General features: G+C 53.4%; 1 protein-coding gene and 1 long non-coding RNA gene across 2 annotated transcripts in view; one reads left to right on the top strand and one right to left on the bottom strand.

Moving 5' to 3' along the window:
• The window catches only part of LOC125965162 (uncharacterized), a 101,336-nt gene extending 85,617 nt beyond the window's left edge, over positions 1 to 15,719 (bottom strand). Inside the window, exons 1-2 of the long non-coding RNA XR_007478743.1 lie at positions 15,601 to 15,719; positions 14,152 to 14,209 (exon numbers count right to left, since the gene is read on the bottom strand). This is a non-coding gene — a long non-coding RNA (uncharacterized LOC125965162). The remainder of the gene's footprint in view (positions 1 to 14,151; positions 14,210 to 15,600) is intronic.
• CREB3L1 (cAMP responsive element binding protein 3 like 1) overlaps positions 3,063 to 26,918 on the top strand; it is a 35,194-nt gene continuing 11,338 nt past the window's right edge. The window contains exons 1-3 of the mRNA XM_004264048.4: positions 3,063 to 3,704; positions 22,458 to 22,686; positions 25,773 to 25,957. Coding sequence (XP_004264096.1) covers positions 3,603 to 3,704; positions 22,458 to 22,686; positions 25,773 to 25,957 — 516 coding nt within the window. The 5' untranslated portion in view covers positions 3,063 to 3,602. The remainder of the gene's footprint in view (positions 3,705 to 22,457; positions 22,687 to 25,772; positions 25,958 to 26,918) is intronic.

Raw genomic sequence — 26,918 nt, 5'->3', positions numbered from 1 at the left:
ACTCCACTTCTAGCCCTGTGGGGGGTACAGGGAGAGCAGCCATGAGGCCCATTTTAGGGAGCCACAAGAGAACAAAGGGCCCCCTTCTGTGCCCCGGAAGTCAGCCTAATCTCCAGGATGAATATGTTTTCATTTCTCAGAAGTTCCTGTTAGAGTGTGCCAAAGCGTTTTTTCCTTTACAATCCAGGCAAACAAGGCAGGTTTACTTTGGGCGACCTTCTCACCACCACCCAGAGCCTGCCTGCCAAGTGTAAACACCCAGCCTTGCACCCTCCTGGAGGCTCCAGGATGGAAGCCTGGAAAATCGGAGCTCCAGGCTTCCTAAAGAGGCAGGTCCTTCATCCTACCTCCCCCTATTCCCTGCGCCTCTCTCTCCACCTGACCTCCAGTGTCTGGGACAGGCAGGAAGCTTACCTCTGTCCCTTCTCTCCCGTGCGTCGCTGTGTGGGTTGGAGCATCTTTATGCGTTATGCTTCACAGCTGGAGCCACTGCTGAGAGCACCAACCAGACTTTCCTGAGGCCACAACCGGAGGGGCTACGGTCTGTGAGCTTTTCTTGACCTGGAGTATTTTGCAGCACCAATCTGGGCCTCCTTCCCCCGCCCCTTCAGATGTAGAGAAGGGGCCTGAGGCATCTGGGCCTCAAGCTCAGGACTGGCCTGGAGGAAGTAGACCCTCCCTGTTGGGTCAGAACCCAGACTGCAGACCCGGTGAGCTGTCTACTTTCCTCTGCTGGAAAATCTTTAAGAGATATAGATACCGAAGGGATGACTGCTACAGAAGACTTCAGGTGGGCCCTCTAATCTGAACAGGCACAATTCTTTTCACTACTTGAATAGAATCAGTGAGACCATAGCGACTGTGTATAGGGCCTTGGGGTTTCACATTCATCCTCTCTCTCCCATGTCACTGCCTGCCCCTCCCAGTCTTTCTCTTGCTTTCTCCTCTACTTGCTGTTCCCTCTATCTGGAATGCTTTTCCCTCCATTTTTGCCCCATAAATGACTCCAGTTCTCAGATCACACATCACCTCTTTAGAGAGGGCTTCCTTACCTACTCAATCATATCACACTATTTTATTTCCTCATAGTCCTATTACTATTTGAAATTATCTTCGTAACATTTTTTTTTTTTTTGCCCATTCTTTCCTCATTCACTCTAGAACTTAAGTACTTAATCACGACTGTATCCCCAGGGCCTGGTCTAGGGACTGTTCACAGGTGCTCAATAATACTTGTAGAATGTGTGAACAAACCCCCTGCCATCCTTCTCTACTGTACGTGCCAGGCTCCACACTGCCCATTCCTCTTCTCTCCTCTCCCCGTCCCTTCCCCCCAGGATTTCTCTTGGGACCTCCTGCCTCTCAGACTCCACAGGAGGTGCTGGAACCAGAGTGTCTCCCCAGGATTATTTTCAATGGTTTCCTGGGGTGTTCACCTGGGTAAGAATCAGGAAAGAGAGGACACGCTAATCTTATTTATCTAAAACTGTATAATCTTCCCCAGTCACTTAAGTGGTGCTTATGTCTCTAATTACAGAGCAGGCTGGGAGGAACACAGGCACAATTTCCAGCCAACCTCAGGCAGAGGGGCACTTTTGTTCCTTCTGGGGACCTGCAGGGACTCCAGCTCGGGAGCCAGGACTCCAGACACCTGCAGTCGCAAGCTCACCCACCATGGACTGACTTGTCTGCCCAGCCAGAGATGGCAACCCCCCACGCCCACAAAGGATCAGCTACAGTCTCAGTATCTGACTGCTCCCCAGTTGGCCAGAGGTGACACACTTGGGGAAAACTCCCATGGTCTCAGCACCCTAATTCTACCTGGCACTGTTTAGAGAGTGAACTGATTTCTTTTTGGCCCTGCCTAACTTCTCAGAGTTACATTGCTGGTGAACTGGTCCCCAGAGCATGGGCTATATTCCCAGCTTCTCAAGAGCAAACTCTCCGGGAGGCCCAGGAGCTAATAGTCATATGACAATGTGGAGGGTCAGAACGTCATTCTCCAGAACTATGTCAACTGGATCAGGAGATGGGGGAAAGCCACATGCCTGCCCGCCCGCCCCAGGCTAACAGCTGCTATCTCAGCCTAGCTGTGTGTCCTTTCCCCACCTTGGCACTGAGAGAGCAATTTGGGTGACATCCCCGGCTTAACTGCGATGACATCTCTGCTTCTTAAAGGCTTTTGGTTCCTGAGCTAATTAAAAGCTCCAGACAGGGAGGACACACTTAATCCTATTAATGACTTCTGGGCAGGAACAGTGTGCCCAGCCCGCGGAGGGAGTGACTTTCTGACCACTTGCATTTGTTCAGGTGCCTGGTGATTGTTTATCAGCCCTTTCAAGAGATTAAGCTGTACTCTGGAGCGGGCCACTTAGGTAATGGATCCAGGGGGCCTGGGAGTGTCCTGTGACCATGGAGCATGCAGCCAGCCTACATCTTGGCTCACGCAGAGCGCATGACTACTGTTCTCCAACTTCTTGCTCTTCAGAAACACTAGGGGTACTCGATGATTGATGAGAAGAGGGGTCCTTACCTCATCTCTCCTGTCCCCCCCAGCACTTTCACACACAGGAAAGCTGGATACAGTCCTCGCCCTGAGGGATCTCAGAGTCCAGTGGGTTTATAGACACATGAGCAAACAATGACAATACTGTATTAGACTCACCACAGGGAGGTAAGCACACCATGCCCTGTGGGTGTATAGTGATGGTAACTGCTTCAGCCTGGGGGTCAGGGAAGGCTTCCTGGAGGAGGAGACCTGAAAATCTCCCCATTGAAAGGAGATTTGTTGAGGGGCCCAAGAGATGGAATTCCCTGACTTTGGATTTGGTTCAGGCCCTAGCATAAGCCTGGAAGAATAGAAATAACTCAGCTCCCTCGTGAGCTTATGGGAGTGTGGTTGGCAAAGCCTTAAGATGCTGAGGTTCAAGGAACACAGTTATTGGCTCTAGGACAATTTTGCTTCAAGCCCCTATCTTTTCAGAGAAAAAAGATTGGCAAGACTAGCTCGCAGCTGTCTCTTTAAAAGAGGAGGGACGATTCCTCAGGCCGCTCCTTCTCCTCATTAATATGAAATTATCGTGAATATTGATGTGGAGGAGTGGCGCCTCAGCCAGCTGGGCTAACCAGCCAAGGGGTTCCCGGTTTCACAGAGAGGAAAAGTGACAGAAGCCGTGCAGAGGGAGACGCAGAGAGAGCGGAGCGCCCGGCAGTCACCCAGTCTCGGGGGAGCGCTCAGCTCCCCCGCCCCCGGCTCCCACCCAGTCCGGGGGGCTCCTCAAGCCCTCAGCCCCACTCCCGGGCTCCCCATGGAAGCCAGCTGTGCCCCCGGAGGAGCGGGAGGAGGAGGAGTCGGCTAAATGCCCGCGGTGCGCCCGGGGCCCCTGAGCCCAGCCAGCTCTGCGCCGCTGCCCTAAGGCCTCCGCGCCCCCCGCGCCCCCTACCCGGGGCCGCGCAGCCTCTGCCCGCCCCTCCCCCGGGGCTCTGCCCGGGACCTGCCCCCCGCCCGCTTGCCAGCGCTCGGGCCGGAGCTCTGGGCCGGGCGCGCCGCCGCCCTGGAGTGAGGGAAGCCCAGCCGAAGGGGGTCTCCGGAGCCTGCTGCGATGGACGCCGTCTTGGAGCCCTTCCCGGCCGACAGGCTGTTCCCCGGATCCAGCTTCCTGGACTTGGGGGATCTGAACGAGTCTGATTTCCTCAACAATGCGGTAAGATGAAGAGTCTGTGTTTTCCTTCCACCACTCCTTACTCCTCTTCGCGGTGCACCTGGGGCCCCCTGAAGGACTGGACTACACAGCACTGGGCAGAAGTGGGGGAGGGGGCTCGGTGCAGGGTCCCCTTGAGAGACACGTGCTTAGAGCTCTGAGATTTGGTGACTAGATCCCTCGACACCTCCCTAGACCCCGAACCTGGAGCCTCTGAGCTTGCGCCCGTGCACGGTCCTCCTGGAGGCTCCGTCCATGGATACATTGGCCTCGGCCTTCTAGGGGAGGGGAACGTCGAGGCGTCGGGCCATCGGATCCACTGATACGACCTCAAGAAACAGCAATTCTGCCCCCCCCCCAAGTCTTCTAATCGTCCTCCACCCACCCTGGGGTTCCGGGACCAGACTGGGCGCAAATTGGCGGCGCCCTTTCCTGCGCCCCCTTTAAGACCTCGGTGGCTCTGCGTCTGGTTCTCCGCTGGGGGGCGCACAGGGGAGTGTTCGAGGGCCAGAGACCAGACGCCCCTTGGGGGGCCAGAGGCCGACCCGGGTTTTGAGCCAGACCCGGAAATATGGGGTGCTGCCCTGGCCTCCCCAGGAAGTCAGGCCAGAGATCCCCCAGGGAGGGACCTCAACTGGTCAGGGCAGCACGGGGTGATCGCTCAGAAGGAGGGAGGTCTTTCTCTAGGTCTGTTTCTCTGTCCCTTATGTCTCCCTGACTGTCTCTCTCTCCCTGTGGCTTCGTGACTGTCTCTGTCTCCGGGCTTGTCCTTCTCTTTCTCTTCCCCTCCCTCCCTAAGGAAACGTGGCTTCTTTCTTCTTCCCTCCCTCCCTCTCTCAGGCTCAGCCCTAAGGCCCTGGGGGGCGGGGGGATGGGCTCGGTAATGGGAGAAAATCTTTGGGTTCAGAAGGGCCTGCCGGGTTGAAATGTGGGCTGCTTGGGGGATCTGGGGGGATTCCCCCACCCCATGCAGTGACCTGCCAGTCTCTCCCTCTTCCCCTCCTCCCCCCCCCAGCACACACACACACAAACACACACACACAAACACACACACACACACCCAGTGATCATCTCAAGGGTCTCTATTTGCTGGCCTCTAACTCCTGGGACTAAGATAAACCTGGCAGACAAGAGCCAAGTGCACTGAGACTTAAAGGACTGGGCATCTTGGACTTCCACCTAAACTGTTCCAGGCTGCTGGTGGGGAACAAGTCCAGGGACAGGAACCTGAGTCAGGGAGGCATGGGGTGAGAGGTCTCCCGGTCCTCCATTAGGCGGTAGATCCAGGTCACCCTGCTCTCTAGGAAGGCCCCTGGTTCCAGTCAGAGAGAGCACACTTCTGCAGACAAGCCGAGGGGAAGAGGGGAGAGGGCTTGAACCAGCAGTGGGGAGACCTGGGTTCTAGTCCTGCCTCTGCTTCTGCCTCTCCCTGTGAGCCTGGGCCATGCAACCAGCTTTCCTCCCTGGTCCTGTTTCCGTGTCTGTAAAATGGGAAGAGGTTGGATCATTCTTTCTAAGGATGGTCTGGCACAGATCCTAGGAATGAAGTAGCAGGGATCTGGGGTTCCATACGCCCCTCCTGGAGTTGGTAACAGGTACTGGTCAGAGGGAGGGAGTTTGCTGCAGCGCGTACCTTTATGGGCAGAGCCCCCCTGTGAGGTTCCCTCAGCCCTCAGCAGCTCTGAGTTGGACTTTCTTCTGAATGAACTCTGCCGCCTACAGCCTCTTCCTGCTGCTCCATTCAGCCTTGCATCCCCAGCTGCTCATCTGGGCCTTGGTCCAGCACAGGAAAGGAGGCATGATCATGATCAGACAGTGGTATCCAGTACTGGGCCTGGGGAGGGAAAGCCCTGCTGGGAAAGCTCCTTATCTCAGGCCTAAGCAAGGCCAGGTGAGGCAGGGGGAGAGGAAAGAATTTCTAAGAGGAAAGAAAACTCCTGGGCTGGGAATCAGGAAATTTGGTTCTAGCTGTGCTTCTGCCACCAGCCAGCTGGGCAGTTCAAACAAGTGACTTTTATTCCTGTGGGCCTTGGATTCCTCATCTGAAAAATGGAGATACAGAAGTTTCCCCATAGTGTTATTATAGAGATTTAGTGAGAAAATTGATTAAAGATTAATGCAGGATGATGCCTGCCAGGTAAGTTTCCATAGTTAACATGCTCTGGAGACTAGATGGGGTAGTAGTAAAGAATACTCTGGTAGGAGTTGCTTTGTGACCCTGAGCAGGTCACCTTCCTTCTCTGGCGCCTCCATCGTTTAGATGTCTAAGGTCCCTCCCAGCTGGGACCCCATACCAACCCCATCCCCAACTCCCTCTTCATCCTGCATGAGGACAGGAAAGTGTTTCCAGGGTTAAAGATGGAAAGGGGTGAAGTTTGTGTGCTTCTCAGTCTGGAAAATGGAGGGTAGGTTATTCACTATCCTTCTTAAAAATCCAGATAAAAGCCATAAAGTCACAGTGGAAACCGTGTGTGCTCTATTACTCTGTACAAAAGGCAAAAATCAAAAAGGATGCTTACCCTGAACACAACTGTGTAAGAAATATGCAATCGCTTGGACAGAGACAGGAGAATGAGTTGCATACTTTGCATAAGCCATGTGTGCTTAGAGGTGGCCAGGGGTGCTGTATTTTTCCTTCTGTGAGAATACCTTCATCCTATTGCAATCTTGTCTATGTGATTCTCAGAGACATCCCTCGGAAGGAGCTGCCCTTCCTGCCAGATGAGGGTGCTTCTCCTCCCATCCCCTCCCCACTCTCCCACAGTTCCTGACGTGGCCTCCCTAGAGCCGTCTTCCCTTGGACCCTGTGACCCCTCAGCCCCTGGGCAGGTATGAGAGAGGGCCTGGCGCTCAGAGAACTGGGATAAAGGACCAGAGGGAGAACAGGTCATGTCTCCAGAGAGAGACACTAGGTCCGTCCTCTGGCTCAGGGGAAAGGATGACTCTGGTTTCTTTAGAGGGAAATGGCTTTGGATCCCAGAGAAGCCCCATCTGGGAGGGTGTGGGGAGGAGGAGAAGGAGGAAGAGGAGTTCTGTTGTCTCAGAGGGGCACAGCAGGAAGCTGCAAGGATGTTTGCCCAGCACACTCATTCACCTCCCAGCAGCTGGTGAGGCCAGGTGTGGGAATGACAAGGACCGGGGGCCAGCCCAGGGGAAGGGGGGTGGTGAGGGCTAAACCTGATCACTGCTCCCCAGGCCCCCAGCCTGGCTTCTCCTGAGCTGAGTAGGGAAGCAGAGAACCACTACCATTACTATTTCCACCACCCCAGCCTTTGGGGGATTTAGGGAGATTAGAGAAGTATGTGCATTTGGGTGTTCCTATGTCTGTGTGTGGGCCTTTAACAGCCCTTAAAAGGGGAGGGGTGCGAGCGCATGTGCCTGTGTTTCTCTTTAAATTCTCACCAACAGGAAAGAGGACCCAAGGGCCGAGGCACTCTGGTCTCCAGGTAGAATCCACTACAAAAGAACTAATAGAGAAAAACTAATGGAGGAGCCCAAATCTCAGCGCTCCCCTTCAGGAAGGGAGATCGCCCCAGACACCTCCTTCTCCTCTAAAACACTAAGTTTGTTTTGGGCAGCTTTTTATTTTGGTTTTGCTCCCCCCACTAGGATGTGAGCTCCTTGAGGGCAGGCGTTTAATTGTCTTGTTCACTGCTGAGTGCCCAGTACAGTGCTTGGCACAGAGGAGGCTTCAACCAACCGTTGCTGAATGAATCCTTTTTCCCTAACCCTCAGGCCAGCCCCACATTTTTTAAGGAAGAGGAAAAAGGATGCTCTCTACTCCCAGCCATCAGGGTACTGCGGCCCACACTGTCTCTGAAATTCAGGAAGGTTTCCAATGAGTTATCATTGCCTTGAGTCATCCCTACCCTTGGCACAGACCCCCACAACCCCTGGTGTAGGATAGTCTACAGCTGACAGATGCACAGCAGATTTTGAAATTGTGGCTTAGGCTTCACCCTGAGCACCAGTTGGCTCTAGGGCTTCCATCTTCCCCAGTTTCCCCTTGTCCAGTTTGCGGGGACTCCTGGATCCACACTCACCCAGCTTAAAACTAAGTCTTTTCTAGTCCTGCCGCGGGGCCTTTGCACATGCTATCCCTGACATCTAGAATGCTTTCCAGTTCTCTCCATCTCATCTTACTCAGTTCAAAGGAAGCCTCGTTAGAGAAGCCTCCCCAACCACCTCAAGTGGGACCCCTTATTGTTTTGTTTCAGTCCGTTGTTGTTGTAGTTGTTGTTGTTTTGGCCGTGCCGCACAGCATGTGGGATCTCAGTTCCCTGACCAGGGATTAAATCCTATGCCCTCTGCAGTGGAAGCACGGAGCCTTAACCACTGGACCGCCAGGGAAGTCCCTGTTTCAGTCCTTTGATTTCTTCGTAGCTCGTATCTCAATTTGCTGTTATTTTATCAGCTTATTATCCACTTCCTCTGTGAGAAAGCAAGTTCCCTAAGAACAGAGGCCATGTCAGTTGTGTTCATTGCCATAAACCTAGCACAGTACTGTGGCACAAAATAGGCGTTTAGTATAGTAAAACTCAACCATAAAACAATAAGCTGAGTCCAAAATTTTCAATCATACAAAATGTGGAGTTATGTTATTGTAGGATCAATGAAAAGTGGTATTTTTCAGTTGGTCTGTACTATCACAAAAAGCACAAAAGTAAAGATTGTGAAACCTTAGTGCATATGCAGCAAACCAAGCTGAGGAAGTTCCAGAGGAGCACGAGGCAGTCACTTCTTTACCAGCCCCACAAAGATAAGAGCTTTTCCCACCTTTATTTGAGATGGGTCCCAGACATAGGACAGAAGCCAAGTTTTGGTCACATTGTAGTGTACTTTGTTCTATTTCAAGGGTCTACTGTATTTGTAGAGAAAATGACTTCAGACTCCCTTATAGGCAGTCCCTATAAGGGAAGGGGAGGCTGTTTTTAAGAAGACAGGCCTGAGTGTTCAAGAAGTGTACTGATAATTCCAGAAGGGGCCCTGGATTCTCAGGTTCTGGCCTAGCCAGCCCTGAGGGTGATGCGGACTGGGTCCCACAAAAATGCTGCCTGTGTCCCCGTCTGCTGTGAAGTCCCTCCGGCTTCCCTGGACCAGCTGGGAATTCACTTGGTTATTTTTCAATACATACATCCGTCCTTTAACAACTGGGAACTAAAGGAGCGCCAGTGTTGGTCACTGTGCAGAATGACCTCCAGCCACTCACAGCCAAATGAGAGAGACAGAGAGGGAAGCAGACAGAGCAGCACCGCAGGGTGCCATGATGCAGCAGAGCATGATGGGAGCCCAAAGAGGAGCCTCCAGCCGGGCTGGAGATCATGGAAGGTTCTCAGAGGAGGTGACCTCCCCACCCTCCCTCTCCAATATCACCATCCCTATAGGCAAAGGAGTTATTGGAAGGTATTTCGGCAGGGAGGACTGGGGCCGTGTCCCTTTTACTGAGCCTGTTATATAAGCATCACTGGCCCCTGTGCAGATGAGAAAACTGACACTTACAGAGGAGGGGACATCTAAATGCTGTTCTCGGGACAGGGTCCCATGGAGTCAAGGAAGAGAAATCACCATCTTCTCTCCCGCTCTTGTTCTGGTTTGGACTTTGCCCTCCAGGGCAGGAACGTTTGGGATCTCAGATATCAGAGGGGCTCCGCCGTCACGCTCACTCACTCCCATCCTTAGGGCACCATGGATGCCTAGAGCTTTAAGGGCAGAGCCAGCACGTTGCCTGGCCTGTCAGAGGAGAGACCACACATCCCATCCCCTGCCCTCTCCTCATCCTCACTCTAGGATGCCACTCCCCGGCCCACCTGGGAACTTGGACCTTTGCTCTCTGCAGTTTCCAGGACTCCCCAGGAGGGTCTGTTTCTGTCTGGCCTGGCCGCTGTGCCAGGACAGGGGAGGACGAAGGCCAGCCCCGCTTTGTGTCTTCCCTTCCCCATACGATGTGCCTCCTGCAAGTCCTGGTACCAAAGCCCTCTCAGAGCATCCCTCTGTGGGACCTGGCTTGCTCTTGAACCTCCCTCAAGAAACCAGCTCCAGATGCTGGAGAACAGGCTGTTCTTCTGGAAGTCTCAGCGCTCCAGGGGGCAGGATGGAGGAAGAAGATTTGGGTGGAGTTAAGTCAAGACCATGAGCATTGCTCTGGCTGGAACACGAAGTAACCCGCTTCAGCAGGCAGAGCAAATGGTAGAACTGGGGACCAGGACTGGGCAGAAGGTAGGCATGAGGATGTCTGGTTCTGGGGAAGCTGGGAGGGGCAAGAAACAGCCCAGAACTCTGACCATCAGAGAAAATAGATCAAGGGTGATTTCCTTGGAATGTCAAAATCCTGATCCTTATGAACTGGACATACCACATCATGAGCGAGGCCAACTTGACAGCTGGAGGAATATTGGGCTTCTCTGCTGCCGGGCTGAAGGTGCCTCTTCTCCCAACTCTCCCGGGACAGAGCCCTCACTGCAGCTTCCTTGGCCCTTGGCCCAGGAGCCATTTCACCCATCACAGAGAGGCTGACACATCTGGGCTGGGCTGTGTGGTCTGACAGAACAGCTGGACAGCAGCAGCTGTCCCCCTCTTCTTCTTCCAAAAGAATAACAAAAATGAAAGCAGCAGTGGAGTAAGGCAGGCTCTTCAGGCCCTCACGGAGAGCCAGGAGGCAGTTTGAAAGCAGCAACTGAGGGGACTTGCTGGGGAGGCAGACAGGCCCAAGCCTTTTCCCATGTGTTCCCTGCTGCCTAGAATGTTCTCACCTCTCCTCACCTCATCTCCCTAACTCTCTGTGTGACCTTGGGCAAATCACTTCCCCTTGGTTTCCTCATTGCTGAACTAGACTGAGAGTTCTTTGAGGGCAGGGAGTGTCAGGCAATGGTTTTTATCTATTCACTAGTTATAGCTATAGTGACTGGGTGCTCAGGAAATGTTTATTTATTGAATAGATGGAAGGAAGGAATGAGAAGCGGTGATGGATGGATGAACGAGTGGGTGGATGGGTAATGGGAGAAAGGACACTCCCACACTTCAGCTTTGATGGTACTTTTCTTTTTTTAGGTGGATTTTATTTATCAAGTAGCGACTCTTAACCTAAGTCCTACATCTACCTTTCACTCTATCATGATGGCCTTTTCTTTTTTCTTTTTTTTTAATTTTTATTGTAGTTGATTTACAATGTTGTGCTAGTTTCAGGTGTACAACAAAGTGAATCAGTTATATATATATATATCTCCATTCTTTTTCAGATTCTTTTCCCATATAGGTTATTACAGAATATTGAGTAGAGTTCCCTGTGCTATACAGTATGTCCTTGTTAGTTATCTGTTTTATATATAGTAGTGTGTCTATGTTAATCCCAATCTCCTAATTATGGTGGCCTTTTCTATTATGAAATATATCATGCACATAAGAGAATATATATAATGCATGTATATGAATTACAAAGTGTAATAAAATGGATACCTGGGTACTCACTACCCAGCTAAAGAAATCAACCCAGCTCTCAATATCCTGGGCTCTCAAAGTTGCATGAGCTTGGGGAGAAGTTGAGCTGTAGACTCTAAATCCATTCCACTCTGGGCAGATTCTGAACAGAAATTCTCCTGAGACCTGGTGTCTATTCCCAGACCCCACCTGACCAGACAGCAAGTCCACAGGTCAGAAGGCAGATACCCCAACAAGCGCTGGGGAGCCAAGCCATACCTGAGGTGGTGTGGGGTGACCATTAGTGGTTGGTTTTAGCCCTGCCCAGACCTGGGAGCAAATCCTGGCTCTCATCATTTGTCATCTGTGTGAGCTTGGACAGGTGCCTTTACCTCTCTGAGCTTATTTTCCTCATCCATTAAGTAAGGATGACTGTAGCACACAGGGTTCTTACAAGGACTCAGTTAGACAACTCTTGCAAAGAGCCTAGAACAGTGCATGGCACACGGCAAGCCCTCTATAAACAGTAGTTGTTGCTGCTGTTTTCATTCTGATTGTTGTCCCTGCCCAAAAGGACGGTCCTCAGCATTGGACTGCCCTTGGAGGAATGTCCCATCTTCATCCCTTTGTTGACCCCTAACCATAGGGATTTTATTTGCCTACCTGTTGGACCTCTCTGGAGCTGAAAGGCTGTTTTCTTTGGGTAAAGGCAAAAGACCCCAGGCCTCTTCTCAGGGCTATGTCTTTCTGGGCATCAGGAGAGGGATGGCCAGGGATGAGCAAATCTGGGGCCCCATGTGAGGACCCAGTGCCTGGAATGGGGGACCATATTTTGTATCTGGCCCTAGGTGCTGGGATGGGACAGCAGGAAATCGATCCTTATTCCTTCAACATCCAGTGTTGTCATGTGTGCTTAAAAGCACAAGCTCTGCAATCAGAGCTTGGGTTCAAATCCTGGCTCAGCCACTTGCTAACTGAATAAACTGGGTAAGCTACTTAACTTCTCTGTGCCTCAGTTTCCTTAACCATTCAATGGCAGTACTAATAGTACCTACCTGATCTTCTGAAACTTAAATCAGGTACTGCATGGAAGGAACTAGAGCAGTGCCTGGCATATAAATATTAGCTATTATTGTTATTAGGTATACTGTATGCCAGTCCCTGTGTGAAGCCCTGCAGAGGGTTCGAGGATGAAATCCATCCTATATCCTACCCTCAAGGTGGTTAAAGTTTAGAAGGAGAGATGGGTCCCATTGTGGATAATTAGAGTTCAAGGCATCATATTAACCAGTGGCTGATGAATGCTACAGTGGTATAAGATGGAGAGGACTCCTCCAGCTGGGTGATCAAAGAAGGCTTCCTGGCAGAAGCAGCACTGAGTTGGGCCTTAAAGGCTGATAGGAGTTAGAATGAGGAGATAAAAGGCAAAGGCCTTCCAGGCACAGGGAATGGTACCAGCAAAGGCCCTGCAGCCATGGAGCTTACAGCAGGTTTAAGGAACTGGGAGCAGTCATCCAATGAGGCTGGAGGGAAAGGAAAGATGAGGGGTTCCAGCTATAGTGGAAAGTTGAGATCAATTTGTGACAAACCTTGAATGCTGTGCTTAGGAGCTGAGAGTTTTTTCAGCAGGCAGAAGGGAGCCAGTGATAGTTCTCAATGATAGTTCTGAGCTGGACAGGGCAGTGGTCCCAGCTCCCCTGAACCGTGTCAGTGCTAGGAGGTCTAGAGTCCATTAGGGCATCCCAGCTGTCAGCCTGTCTGGATGATCACGGCCTCTCCCCCAAGACAGCATTGTGGGCTCCTCTCTGTGCCCAGAGCAGGCCGAGGCAGCAACTGACACCAGGTCCCTTCTCTCCTCTGATTTCTACCCCCTTCCCTGATGTCACTCTCACACTGGCCAGGAGCACCAGTTCCCTTCTGGCTCTCTCATCCCCAGCACTTGGGGCCAGGCTGGCCTGGGGAGGCCCAAGGCAACTCCACCCTTGCGGAGACACAAGCTGTCCCTCTTTGGGGCTGAGAGCTCCAGTCTGAACCATGTCGTGCCTCCTGGTCCAACCCCAAGACCCTAATGGGGTTCCCTCACACTCTCAGGACCCTCCAGTATCAGGCAAAGCACGTCCCCATTGATCCCAGCGGCCTAGAAGGATCTGAGCCCTCCTTCTGAGCCCAGCCCAGCTTGGCACCTCCTCTCCTTGGCCCTCCCACCCATCAACTGGGACAAGATACCTAAAGCCCCTTTCATCATTCTCCCAGAGAAGAGGCCCAACCCTGCCCTCTACCACCCCAAAGCCTTCACCCCTTTCTCTCCCAGGGCTGCAAACCAGTTCCACATTTGCGATCTGGCAGGCACTATCTGCTCAGAACTTTCCCCTCCCAGTTAGCTCAGGCTTCCATCTCCCCGCCCCCGCACCCTTCATAGTCAGACCAGGGGGTCTGCAGAAGGGGAAGGGCTCTTGCCTCTGGTGACCCCTTCAGAGGTCTGAGAGGCAGCTGGACTGTGGCAAGGAACCAGAGGGACAGTGGACACGAGGCTCTCCCAGGGAGAGATGAAAGAGGAAGGGTAGGAGGCGGGGCAGAGGCAGAACTTGAGCAAGCATATGAGGGGATGAGGGCTTGGGGGTGGTGAGGGAAGGAGTGAGGTGGTTCCCAGCTCAGCACATTCCTGAGACATCTGGACGTGCTGGAAGGGCCCCAGCTGGCCTGCATGGCTGTGGCTCCAGCTTCTCTGCTCTGTGATGTCAGGACCCAGCATTTCCCCCTCCTCTCATAGTCCCGCTGGCCTCAGGTGGACCCTCAGCCTGGGGTCTCCTCCCTGGACCTCTCACCTCCAGTAAGCAAGAAGCCCCTAGGGCAGTGGAGGAAATGCCTGAGTCAGAGGAGGGCCCGGGCCTGATGCAGGAGGCAGCCATGGAAGACCCAGGGGTTTGCCCATGCGACTGACTCAAGGAGATTCCTCCTTTGGGCTGGTGCCTGCCCCCTCCCTTCTCCTTGGAAGGGAGATGGAGACAGAGGAAAGACTCTGGGAATGGCTGCTTACCTTGAGCTGTGTGATCCTGGGCAAGTCCATTCCTTCCCTTGGCTCTCAGTTTTCCTCTCTGTAATAATAATGATAATAATAATAATAATAATAGCTACATTTGAAAAGAGCCTTCTATGTGTCTTGCATTGTACAAAGCACTTTACAAATGTTGTCTCATTTAACCCTCACAGCAACCTCACAGGTGGCGTAGATATAAGTTCCCCTATTTCATAGCTAAGACAGAGGCTCAGAAAGGTTAAGTAACTTGCCCAAGGCTACACAGTAGGCAGCAGAGCCAGGATTAGAACTGGATCTGTCTGCCTCTCTTGCTTATAACCATTGAACTACATTGCTTCTACAAGTAAACGGGGATGGACCTAATGATGCCAGAATTCCTTTCAGCTCTAAAATTGTAATGATTTCTTTTGGCTATCGTGGGGCTCTTCAAGAAGGGCAGGGGCAGGCATTAGTCACACACTGGGTGGGGGAAGGAGGGCAGAGTCAGATGGCTTTGAAGCATCAGATCGGTCAGGAATCTTTGGAGGTCCCCTCCTTGGAGCCCCAGGGAAGTCCAAACCCCAGGGGCTGGAGTCACAGCCTGATCCCCAGCCGAGCCCAGGGGTCCCACACCTTCCCTGAAGGAAGGGAGTAAATAAGGAGAGAGAATGCAACTTCTTCCAAAAATAAAACCTGAGGACAACTCAGACAGGCCCGGGACCGCTGAGGAAGCCAGAGGCCGAATGCTGAGTGCACAGAGGAGAGGGAAGAGGCCAAGGGAATTCCAGCCAGAGCCTGGTGGCAGGCTCCAGCCCAAGAGGGCCTTCCAGCTGGCCAGGGGCCGGAAGAGCAGCTCGGCCGGTTGGCCACTGGGCTCCGTTTATCCTCTGGGACCTGGCCTAACCCTGGGGACAGTTCCTCCAGAGCTGAGTTGGGGGCTGTGGTCCCCAGGTACCTGGTCTGGCTGGGGCTTAAGAGCAAAAAGGCCTTGGGAAAGAACAACCCAGAGAATGGGTGCAACGGGCCCCACCAGGGAGGAGCCGAGGGAAGGCGTCCAGGCGCATGGAAACTGCCTGGGGCAGAAGCAGGCTGGCAGCAGAGCGGAACTCAGGGCAGTCACTCCTGGAGGCTCAGCTGCAGAAGGAAAGGCCTCAGTCCATTTGCTCACTGGCACATTCCTTCATTCGCCCACTCAGTCACTCAGTCACTCAGCAAAGAGCTGAGCACCTACCATGTGCTGGGACCAGTGCTAGGCTTTGGAGACACAGATGAGAACTGGACACAGCGAGACACAGAGGTGACATGGCTGGATCATTTCAAGCTATACTAAGGAAGTTGGAAACTAGCCTAAGGACAGAGGAAGTCATTAGTGGATAGTGAGCAGGGGAGTCACACGGTCATATTTATGTTAGAAGATCCCAACGTGGAGAATGTTCTGGAGACAGATCAGAGTTCAAGCTTTGCACCTACCTTCATAAATGGGTGGTCACACCACTAGTCAGGAAGCCCTTTGGGAGCAGGAACTGGGCTTTGTTCATCTCTGTATCCACAGGGTTGGGCACACAGTAGGTCCTCAGTAAACACTGAACAAATGCACGAGTGATGAATAAGTGGATGGGACTAGATGCCCTTATTCTCCAGAGGCCCCCAGCGCCAGCCCTGGCACTTAGTCTCCAGTGTCCTGAGCTGTCCCACAGGGATCCTCCGGCTACTGCCTATGGACCAACATCTCCAGCAGCCAGACCCTGGGCTGCTGTGCCCTCAGTGGTGCCAGTCACAGCTAATCCCAGCCCTGGGCGGCGGCACTAGCGGCCATCGCTTCCTTCTGCCCAGACAGTACCTGGCACCCCCCCCAAGGCTGCGCCACAGCACATGGGCCGCCCGGTCAGAAGATGCCAGGGGCTGGCTGGGAACTTGTAGGCCAGCTCTTCACTTTCCTGAGGGACCTGTGGTCTGGCCAGGGAAGGGCTACCACAGTGTCAGGAGGGGGGACTGGAGAGCCAGACTAACAGGGCTGGGGGCTGCGGAGACCGTGGACCCTGCTCTGCACAGCGGCAGCCTGTGGCGGGCAACAGCCTGCCCTTTCCTCTCCCACTTCTTTTCTCCAGCACACAGGCACGGAAAAGCTCAGTTCCCATGGTACCTCTTCCTCCAGTCCCAGCCCTCACCGTCCCAGCCCCAGGCAAGCCCGGGACTCCCAACGCTCCCTCGCTGGGGGTCACATGACTCAGGCATGTGGCTTGGCACAGTCAGCATTCAGCGCTGTGGTGTTGTGAGATGTTGTGTGTGTTTGTGTGAGAGTGTGCATGCCCACGTCTGTGACCGTGACTGTCTCGGGTAACTGCACGTATGTGTGTGTATGTGCGCACATGGGAGTCTGTGTCTGCCTGATCACATCTGAGGAGTGTTTCCTTGTTGGGTCTGTGTCAGTGCCTGCCAGTGTCAGCCTATGTGAGCCCAGAGAGTGTGTATGTGCATTAGTATCCGTGCCAGGCTGTATAGGGAACAGTCTGAATGTGTCTAAATGTGGGGATCTTATGTTGTGTGGTGTCAGGAAGATGGTGTTTCCCTGTGTAAGAAAGAACCTCACAGCCCACGTCTGTGTAGCATGTGCGCACAAGCGTGCACACACACACACACACACACACACACACACACAGGGAAGCACTTCTGCTTATTTGGACTCGGGCTCTGTGGTGAAGAGTTTGGTAGGGGGAAAATATGAAACCTCAGCAGCCGCCTTCCCCGGGCCTGTGGGGAATGGGGGATGAGAGTGAGGTTGGAGGCTGGAACAATGTGCTTCCCTTCACCCCTGTGCCCTGCCAGGAAGGCTCAGGGAGGGGCTGGCTCCAGGGATGAGGAAAACTGGCTCTGTCCCTTCACAGTCCCCAGAGATGCCAGAGCAGAAGAAAAGAGGCCACTTTCTGACGACTAGTCCACTCCACCCTATGCCTGCCACCCCTGCCTCAGTAGGAACACAGACTCTGTTGGGGAATGGATGGGGCAACAGGCCTAGAGAGGAGACACCACCTGCCCCTGCCCAGGTCTCACAGCACAGATGGATCTTGAACAGGGGCCTCCTGACTCTGAGTCTAGGGCCTTTTTTCCTTCCTAGGACAGCCTTCCAGTCTAGCTCTGGGAAGATGCCTGGATCTCCCCCTATCCCCACATGACTGGATGGTGATGCTTCAGGACTAGGAGGACCACTGGGTACCCAGGGGCCCACCTCCCTTCCCCAAGCCCCTCCCTGCTCTCTCTTGACCCTACCCCCCACCCCTCACCGCCACACACAGGGCACAACAGTGACTCAGACTGGTTGCCCTTCAGCTAGAAATGGGGGCAATTTTCTAGTGACCACGAGGCAAGTAACCGTCCCGGAATGTATGGGTCAGTGGAGGAGGTGGGGGGGGGGGCTAACCTGCGGGGGAGGGGAAGGGGAAATGTGAGAGGACTCTCCTCCCATCGCTCCCCAGAGCTCACTCTCTCGGAAGGAATGTCCGGGCTCGGCATTCCCCCCACTCCTTATCCCACAGCTCAGCCTGGACCCACTCCGGCCTCCTCCCTCCTTCCCCCAAACACAGACTGAATCAGCCTGGATTGGGGGAGGGGGAGAAGCCCGGGATGGGGGTGCAGGCGCCAAGGGGTAGGGACCAGAGAGAAAGGGGCGCTCTCAGGCTGCGGCAGGTGGGGAAACCTCTTTCCCACACACACCCTCAGGTGACAGCCGCGTCCCCAGAGCTTTTCCTTCTCTCTGCATCGACCCCCAGGGAGGAATTAGAGGAGGGGAACTAATTAGAGGAGAGGAGCCTCAGACGGCGCTATTACCGCCCTGGAGTGTCCCACCTCCCCCTACCTGGGACAGAGACTCCCGTTGCCCCATCAGTGCGCCCAAGGTAGGATTATTCGAGGAGGGAAGGAAGTCGCTGAGCTGGAAGAGCCGCGAAGGAATTTAAGAATTGGGGCCTGGCCTCCCCTCTGTCTTCACTTCCTCTGGCTCCCGGTGCAGGGTCGAGGCCACGCAGCTGATAAGGGTCTTAGGGCACCACAGAACTGCCAGGCGCACCTGAAAGCTTAAAGGGGCCATTTCTGCCTCTGCCTCAGGTGCAGAAAGGGACACAAGACAAACACACTCTAACGTTACGCAGCTCGCGCCTTCGGCGGAGGCCGCGAGCCCTCCCTCGCGCGAGCAGTGCCCTCGTCCCGCCCCCTCCCCGCGGCTCCAGCGGCGGGTGTCTCGCAGCCTCCTCCCATTGGCCACGACCTCCGCAGATCCGACCAATGAGCATGCTGGGTTGCGGCGCGGGGCGGCCCCCCGCGCGCCGGCGTTAGCCTCTCTTGGGCCACGCGGGGCCGACTGGAGACTCTCCTTTAAACTTAAAGCGTCGGCGACTGAGACCCGGCTCCGGGAGGAGATGCTGCGGAGGGGGAGGGGTGCGCGGGGCTGAGAGCCCGAGAGCTCGGGACCTGTCCTCCAAGAGAGGGGAGCCGGCGCCGGCTGCGCGTGGCAGCCGGGAAGGAGCTTACATTGGCAAGACTGTTGGAAAAAGTCTTCAACAAGGAGGGAAACAAATCATAATATTTCCTTCTCTGGCTTCCCACCCCAGTTGCTTGGAAAGGCAACCCCGGTAGAACGCTCACCCCCAGTAGAACCCTATCCCCCTCAGAACGTTGACTCGCTGCCCCAATCGTTTTCCATCAGGTAGTCTGAAACCTGAACTTTTTGTGTGTGAACTGGAGAAAGAGCTGGGTGTGGTTTTGGGGGGGTAGGAGAAGGGACAAGGGGCCTTGCTCAAGCTGAGGAGGCCTGAGATCTCCAGAGGGGGCTTTCCAGGGCTGGGGGGAGGGTGGGTACAGAGGAAGAAGAGAGGACAGGAAGGAGAAGTTGCTCCACATTCCTGTGCAGCCCCAGAGCTGCGGATAACCTCTCCCTCAGCATCACCAATTCACTGTGTGACCCTGGTAGGTCCCTCTCTGGACTTCAGTTTCCTCATTAGCAAGTGGGGAGAGGGGGCGTGGACCATGGGCTTTCTCAGGTCCCTTCTGCCTCTAAATTGATGGTATAAACCAGCCATAACTGGGCTGCTCTGAGGGGCCAGACACCAGATAGAAATAGGGCTCAAAGCTCTCTAAAGGGAGGCCCTCTGGCACGCTCGCATGAGCAGGAGGTGGGCCTGGGGATGATGGGACATCCCACCGTTGCCCCCAGAGGTCCACCCAGCACACAGGGAAGCCCTGAGCAAGGAGGACTGGGTTCTCTGAGTGTCCCCCACCCCCAATCCGCCTGCCCCTTGGCCGCCCTCCCCTTCCACTTGGCTCCCACCCTCTGGAAGCTCTGTCCTGCTGGGCCTTTGCTGCTGTCTCCAGCAGGTGGGGTGGGACTGCTCACAAAGCAGGGACCAACTGATCTCCCTCAGCAGGTGCCTGCGGGCACCCCAGAAGGGGTCTCCGAGACGGACCTGGCTCATCTGCCTGGAATCCTTTAGGGACCCCGGCCCAGACTGGAGGAAGCTTCTCTCCTCTCCCAGGCCCGGGGAAAGGGCTTGGCAAACCCTTATCGCCTGAGAAGCAGCTGCCGCAGAAATACCTTAGCAGCTGACTCACTAGGCTCTTCACAACCCCCTCCCACTGGGCCTCACACCAGGCCTTTCAGAGACCCTGAGAGAGAGAGAGAGACAGAGACAGAGACAGAGACAGAGACAGAGGGAGAGAGAGGGCGCCCCCAGGTGGGCTGACCCAGATTCTGCTGAGGGTGTAGCTAGCACAGTCCAGACTGTGGCCGGCTAGGTGGCTGGGGGACATTGCACACTGTAAATGGCCTTTGGCTGAGATCACAGTCTTGGAGACTTGTTCAGCCTCTGACTTCCTGGTACTGCCTCACCCCAGGCACTGATGGGACGAATGACATACTGATGGCGTTGCCCTCTGGGGTACAAGGCTCTGTCCCTCCACCAATAGCTGTTGAGTGTCTATCCTGGGCCAGGGGATGGGACCCAGCAGGTAAACAAGTCCAGACCCTACTACCTCAGGGAGTTCACAGTCTGACAGGCAGGCAATTCCCGATGAGGGGAACGTCTGCTGCCATTGGGGGAGGACTGGGGTGTGACTGTGGTTGTGGATGCTTCCCTGCTTTCCTTGGCTCCCTGAGCCTCGGTTTCCCTACCTGTCAAATATAGATACGCAACTTCCTTGTCTCCTTGGGTAATTGGAAGGATTAGATAAGACAATGTGTATGAAAGCACTTCAGAAAGTTAAAACCACAAGAAAAGTGTAGGATAGGGATGGTAAGTTCTGACAAGCCGGGGAGAGGAGAGAATACCTAAGACGATGGGTTTCTGAACTCATTTTATCATGGATTCTCTGATCCATGCTTTGTTTGGGGGGAGGACCAAGCCACCTCCCTGCATTGGCTCCAGGCTCCATTCACCTCAGGCCCAGAGTTAGGCTTTTGATAATAACAATGGCTAACAGTTATTGAGCACTCACCGCATTCTAGGCCCTGTTCTCAGTGTTACATGTGTTTGCTGTACAGATACATACGTATGTTATTTGTATACATGTGTTATATGTATTTCCTCATTTTATCCTCATAATCCTATGAGGGTAGCATTAAGCACCTAACAAATATTTGATCCTCATCACAACACTGTGAGGTAGGAACTATTATTTCCCCCTTACAGATGAGGAAACTGAGACCCAGAGAAGTGAAGTAAACTTAGCAAGGAGTGAGCTAGGAGTCAAAAGCAAGCTTATCTGCAGAGCTTGGGCTCATCTCCTGCCCCCCACACACAGATGCTCATGTGGCTCTGAATCTTATTCTCAGACAGAGGGCTTTTCTGCTCATCCCTTCCAGACTAGGACAGGCTCCAAGTATTCCAGGCCAGAAAGCCAACAACTCCGGACTCCAGAAGTCAGTCCTTACCCACTCTCCAGGTGGGACCCCAGGGCCAGAAGCAAAGCCCCAGCAAATTCATTCAGTCAGTAAAAAATGAATGAACAGGGAGCTCCCCTGGCGGTTCAGTGGTTAAGACTCTGTACTTCCATTGCAGGGGGCGCAGGTTCAATCCCTGGTCAGGGAACTAAGATCCCACATACTGTGTGGCGCGGCCAGCAAAAAAAAAAAGAATGAACAACATTTCCTTACATATTTATAATTCTTTAGAGAGAAAAAACAAGCACCTCCTATGTGCCAGCCACTGGATGCTTTACTAATAAGAGGTTTGTTGAGTAGCTACTATGTACCAGGGACTATTCTAAGTGCTTGACATGCATTAACTTGTTTAATCTTCACAATAACCCTAGCAGATAGGAACTATTATCATCCCCACCGTACAAAGGAGGAAATGAAACATAGAGACATTAATCAACTTTCCCAGGATCGTGGAGACCAATATTTTTCAGACTATTTTGTTTCTGAGAAATATATTTGACATCCTTCCCAAGAACACACACACACACACACACACACACACACACACACACAAAACTGAGATTAAAAAAATCTACCAAGTATTTAACTTCCCTATGTGCACTCTGATATTTTTCTACTCTATTTTGTTCTGTTTTCTTTTTTCTTAAATTCTGGTCGTGACCTACTAAATTGATTTCACAACCCATTAATGAGTCACCACCCACAGTTTGAACGGCACTGAGTCACAGCTAGGAGCATCAGGGCCAGGATTCAAATCCAAATGATATGGCTCTGGAGCCTAATCTCTTGGTATAAAGAATGGCTGGGAAAAGGGAGACACTGGAGGCATGTGGACAAATGGGGACTGTACTAATGAGGGGGGCAGAGTCCTCAATAATCTCACCACCTTGCATTCCAGCAAAAGAGAATACAAAAGTCACTGATATTGCCTCTGGAATGCAAACTTGCTGGCATAGATACACTTAATCTTTAGTACTTAGTCCTCCCGTGAAGGAAGTAGGGTGGACTGAGAAACAGACTTGGGCAATCTAAGTGCTTTGACCAAGGGCACAGAGCCAGCACTAAAGCCCTGTGTCCTATCACATGGCTTCTTTCACACCATCCAGGACTCACCCTTGAGGATACTGACAGAGAGGCTAGAGACGGTGGTGGAGGTGGTGGTGGCAGTAATGTGATGGCGGGGTGACAGTAGTGATAGAAATGATAATAGTTGGTATGATGATGTGGGCTGGGGAGAAGTTGGTGTTGGTGGTGGTGGTACTAATGATGGAGGGAAGAGTAATGGGGAGGTTGTGGGGACAGTGGTGGTGGTGGCAGGGCTGGTGGCACCACCAGAGCAGCTTCTGCGCCCCCTTTCCAGGGTGAGCTGACTCCCTCCTCTCCCCTCCCCCTTTGCTAGCACTTCCCTGAGCACCTGGACCACTTTGCAGAGAACATGGAGGACTTCTCCAACGACCTGTTCAGCAGTTTCTTTGATGACCCCGTGCTGGACGAGAAGAGCCCTCTACTGGACATGGAACTGGACTCCCCCACGCCGGGCATCCAGGCCGAGCACAGCTACTCCCTGAGCGGTGACTCGGCACCTCAGAGCCCCATTGTGCCCATCAAGATGGAGGATACCACCCAAGGTAAGAAGCGGTGGCGGGGCCCAGGGTACCAGACCCGAGGAGGGACACCAGACCCAGAGGAGGGACACCAGACCCGAGGGGGCTCCCACAAAAGCCTCTCAGAGGAGCCCCCCGCCTTTTTGTTCTTCCGCAAGTCAGACCCAGAAGGGCATTTCTCAAGAGGGTCTTTGGCTGACTTAGGTCAGTGATGTGCAAAGAGTGGGTCCCAGACCAGGGACAGCACCTGGGAACTTGTTAGAAATGCAGATTTTCAGGTCCCACCCAGACCTGCTGGATCAGAAACGCTGTGGGGAGGATCCAGCCTTCCAGGTGATTCTGATGCATGCTTAGGTCTGGGAACCAGCCTTAGAGGGAACAGCTGCGGGGGAGGGGAGGCTTAAACAATAAATGTGGACAAGTCACCAAGACTCTAGAAACTTACCACCTCCTCACACTGTGATGTCCTCTGAGATGTTACCTGGGCGAAACACCTGCACCCTATTTTTTTTTTTTTTTTTTTGCCACATCTCATGGATCTCAGGATCTCAGTTCCCCGACCAGGGATCGAACCCGGGCCCCGGCAGTGAAAGCCCGGAATCCTAACCACTAGGCCACCAGGGAACTCCCCTGCACCCTACTTTTATTGCCAAAGGTAGGGTTCTCTAAAGCTCTCCTCTCCCCCACCTCCCTCCCTTTTAAGCAAAGTGCCCTTTGAGTTTTTCCTCTCAGGTGATCAACATTTGAGAACTCCAGACTGTGCCCCACCTAGAAATGGTCTCTTTGGGCTCCATCATATTTGGACATATGTCTTAGCCTTGATAAGCCTCAGTTTCTTCATCTACAAATGGGAATAACAATAAACATTTCTATAGCACTCTCCAGTTCACAAAGTACCTTCGTGTTATTATCTCATTTGTCTCTCACAACTCACAGGTGAGGTCAGAATCACTTTTATCATACTCCCCATTTGTCTGATAAGGAAAATGAGACTTCGGGAAAGCTGAGTTATTTAGGTTACGCACACAGTAAATGCAGAGCAGGGACTTGGGAGCAAGCAGGCCCTGATTCTAAACCTCACACCCATGCCACCCACCACACTTGCCGGCATTAAGGGGCGCTAAAGGATACTGGCTTTGCTGTGCATCCCGGTGCCTCAACCGGCTGCTGTGTGATCTTTAACAAGTTGCTTAACCTCTCTGGACCTCGGTTTCCTCAATTACAAAATGACGACACTAGGTATCTTGAGAATTCTGGCCAGGATTAAAAATATATATATGAAAAGTACCCAGCTCAGTCAGTGCCCAGCACATTTCATATGTGTGTGTGTGTGTGTGTGTGTGTGTGTGTGTGTGTGTGTGTGTATGTATATGTATATATATATATATATATATATATAAAATTAGCGACTATTTCCTTATGTATATAAAAGTCCTATTAAAACTATCATGTCTAGAACCATGAACAGGGCTCTTATTCCTCTTTCCCTTTGGAGGACAATGGTCTTGAGTGAGTACTTTAATCTTCTCAACTATTAAATGGGCAGAAGAGCAGTGCCCGCCGCCAGGGTTGGTGGGAGAAATACACAAATTCATATGCAGCAGGAGCTTAGAATTAGACTCAGTGCAAGAAGTGTGAGCTGCCTCTGAGGGTCTTTGCGATTCCCCAGGGGCAGAGACAGGACTTTGTACCCGGCCCCCATCCAGCCGCTTGAGGGCAGGGACACCTTCTGGGGCTTTAAGTGGCTCCAGGGCTCGTGGCTGTGGAGGTCTCAACTTCCCTGTGTGCCCTGGCCTCAGCCCAGCCTCTGGAGGTCACCTCGATGGGTGTCAGGCCCCAGCCTGGGGAAGGGTAGCATGTGGGGTGGACAGCCTCCCAGCCCGGCAATTCTTCACCACCCCAAGTCTATTTTTAGAGCAGTTTGTCTGTGGGTCCTTTTCAGGGGGCAGCTTCCTGGAGGCCAGCGGGCTGGCCCTGTAATTTGGGAAGATTGTGGGTGTTCTTGGAGCCCAGGGGCAGCCTGCAGCCCAGAACTGAGGCCCTCAGCCTCCCAGCAGGGTGGGGCCTAGCCTCTGAGGTGGGATCAGGCAGCTGCTGACCCCTCTCCCCACCCACAGTGGGTTCCAAAGGCTAGAGTCCCCTCTAGCCCACCCATGCTGGCTCCTCAGACCTCTGCCTCACCAGAGCCAGGTGCTGGGGCCAACAGGGGCAGGGCTGCACCCATCAGGAAAAGGCGGGATGCCCAGCAGCCCTGTGACCCAGGTGAGGCCAGGAGGCCCACGAGGTGGAAACTGCCCTGGGAAACCTGAGCATCAGCCCTCACTCCCCACATGCCCCCCCAGGCACCAGGTCCTGTGGATTCTTCCTTCTAAATGTATCTCCAGTATGTTCCTTCCTCTCCATCCCCACTGCCACTGCCTTAGCATGTACATCACCTTCTCACGCTGGACAATTTCAACAGCCTCCTGCGGGTCTCCCTGCCTCCCTCTGCCGGGCCAGTCTGCACACACAGGCAGAATGATCTTTTTTAACATTACAAATCTGAGCATGCTTAAAACTCTTCAGTGCCTCCCCGTTACCTTTAGGACAAAGTCGCAGCTCCAAGGCCATGCCATCCCCGCTGGCCTCTCTGACCCCATCTTCTCCTTCCCTTTGCGTTCTAACTGCACTAAACTGCTCGTGACTCTCACCAGATGCCCAGCACCTAGCACGGTGCTCAGCAGATGTTTACTGAATAACAATAATTGTATTCACAATAGCTGCCATTTATTGAACATTTACTTCTTGTCCGGTACTTTTATAGATGAGGAAGCTAAGGCTCAGAGACGTTAAGCAACTTACCTAAAGTCACACAGCCAGTCAGGAGGGGTCTGTTGTCCAAGCCCACTCTGTAAACTGCTGAATGAAGAAGATGCCCCCACCTCTTCTGACCCCAGCCCACTCCGCCCTCCTACCTCACAAGCGCCGCCCCCTGCCCTTTTCCGCCTGCCTCCCGGTATACCCTAGCATCTCTCCACAGTCCTGTCCAGAGCAGCTCCAAGAGGCCAGGAGAGGGGCTGAGCCCTCTGCTCTAGGAGTCCCCTGAGCCTGGGTCCTGCCCCCTTCCCTAGATATGGAACACGGAGCGTGGGTGCTGGGACACAAACTGTGCTCGGTCATGGTGAAGCAGGAGCAGAGCCCGGAGCTGCCCATGGACCCTCTGGCTGCCTCCTCAGCCATGGCTGCCGCTGCCGCCATGGCCACCACCCCGCTGCTGGGCCTCAGCCCCCTGACCAGGCTGCCCATCCCCCACCAGGTGAGCCTGGGGACTGTTAGTAGGGGCTGAGGGAGGGAGGAGGGATGATGGGTCTCTGTGGGAAGAGCAATCCAAAGCCCTGTGCACACAGGGTCTCTGTGAACAGGGAGCAATGTGACCCTCAGGGCTGAGAGTCGGAACTCCCAGACCAGACCCCTGCCCATCCCTTGAGCCATCCCTTCACCATCCTAGAACAGGCTCAAACCACAGCACCCTCGGAATAAGCTGCGGCCCTCACTGTGTGCCAAAGAAAAATGACAGGGACCCAGGCAGGGCTGGGCATCAGGGGCCCAGTCCAGGGTCTCAGGGAAGGAGACAGCCCAGGCCACTTAATTTTCTCAAAGTGTCTGGATTTTTAAAAAGGAAGAAACACCTAAATGGAAATATAAAAATTATGCCATATTTCAATTGTTTATATTCACGAAATGAGTATTTTTAACCCACACCCTCATGCCAGCCCTCACTGCCGTGAATGTATAGATAAGAGCAGTTGGCTGTAAATCCAAAGTTGACATCCCAGACCCCTGGCTCCTGGGAGATGCCCTGCCTGGGTCCCAGCTCTGCTCTCACTTGTGCTCTGGGCATGTTGCCTTCCCTGTTTTTTCCTCAGCTTCCTTCTCTGTAAAATGGGAGCATGAACTACTGCTAAGGGGGTCCTACCCCTGAGTCTACAGCATGAGGGTTACCTTGAAATCCCTAGAGTCAAGGTTTGGCTGGCGCTGCCCCCTGCTGGCCACGCAGCTCACCTGATCAAAATGTATGGGACCAAAAGTGAGAAAGGTCAGCCCCTCCTACTCCACCAGGGACCTGAGGATTCAGGGCTGGCTGCAAACGGGGAGGATCTTTGCGGACCACCTCTAGGACTGGCTCTGCGACTCCTCAGCCCTCGCCATAGCAGGAAGGGAAGGCATGACGGCAGCGGCAGCCAGGGTCTTGGAAGCTGTGCGCATGCCTCAGAGAA

This window comes from Orcinus orca, chromosome 8 (assembly GCF_937001465.1).
Source record: "Orcinus orca chromosome 8, mOrcOrc1.1, whole genome shotgun sequence".
NCBI classification, from domain to species: Eukaryota; Metazoa; Chordata; class Mammalia; order Artiodactyla; family Delphinidae; genus Orcinus; species Orcinus orca.
This window is presented reverse-complemented; position numbering and strand designations above follow the sequence as displayed.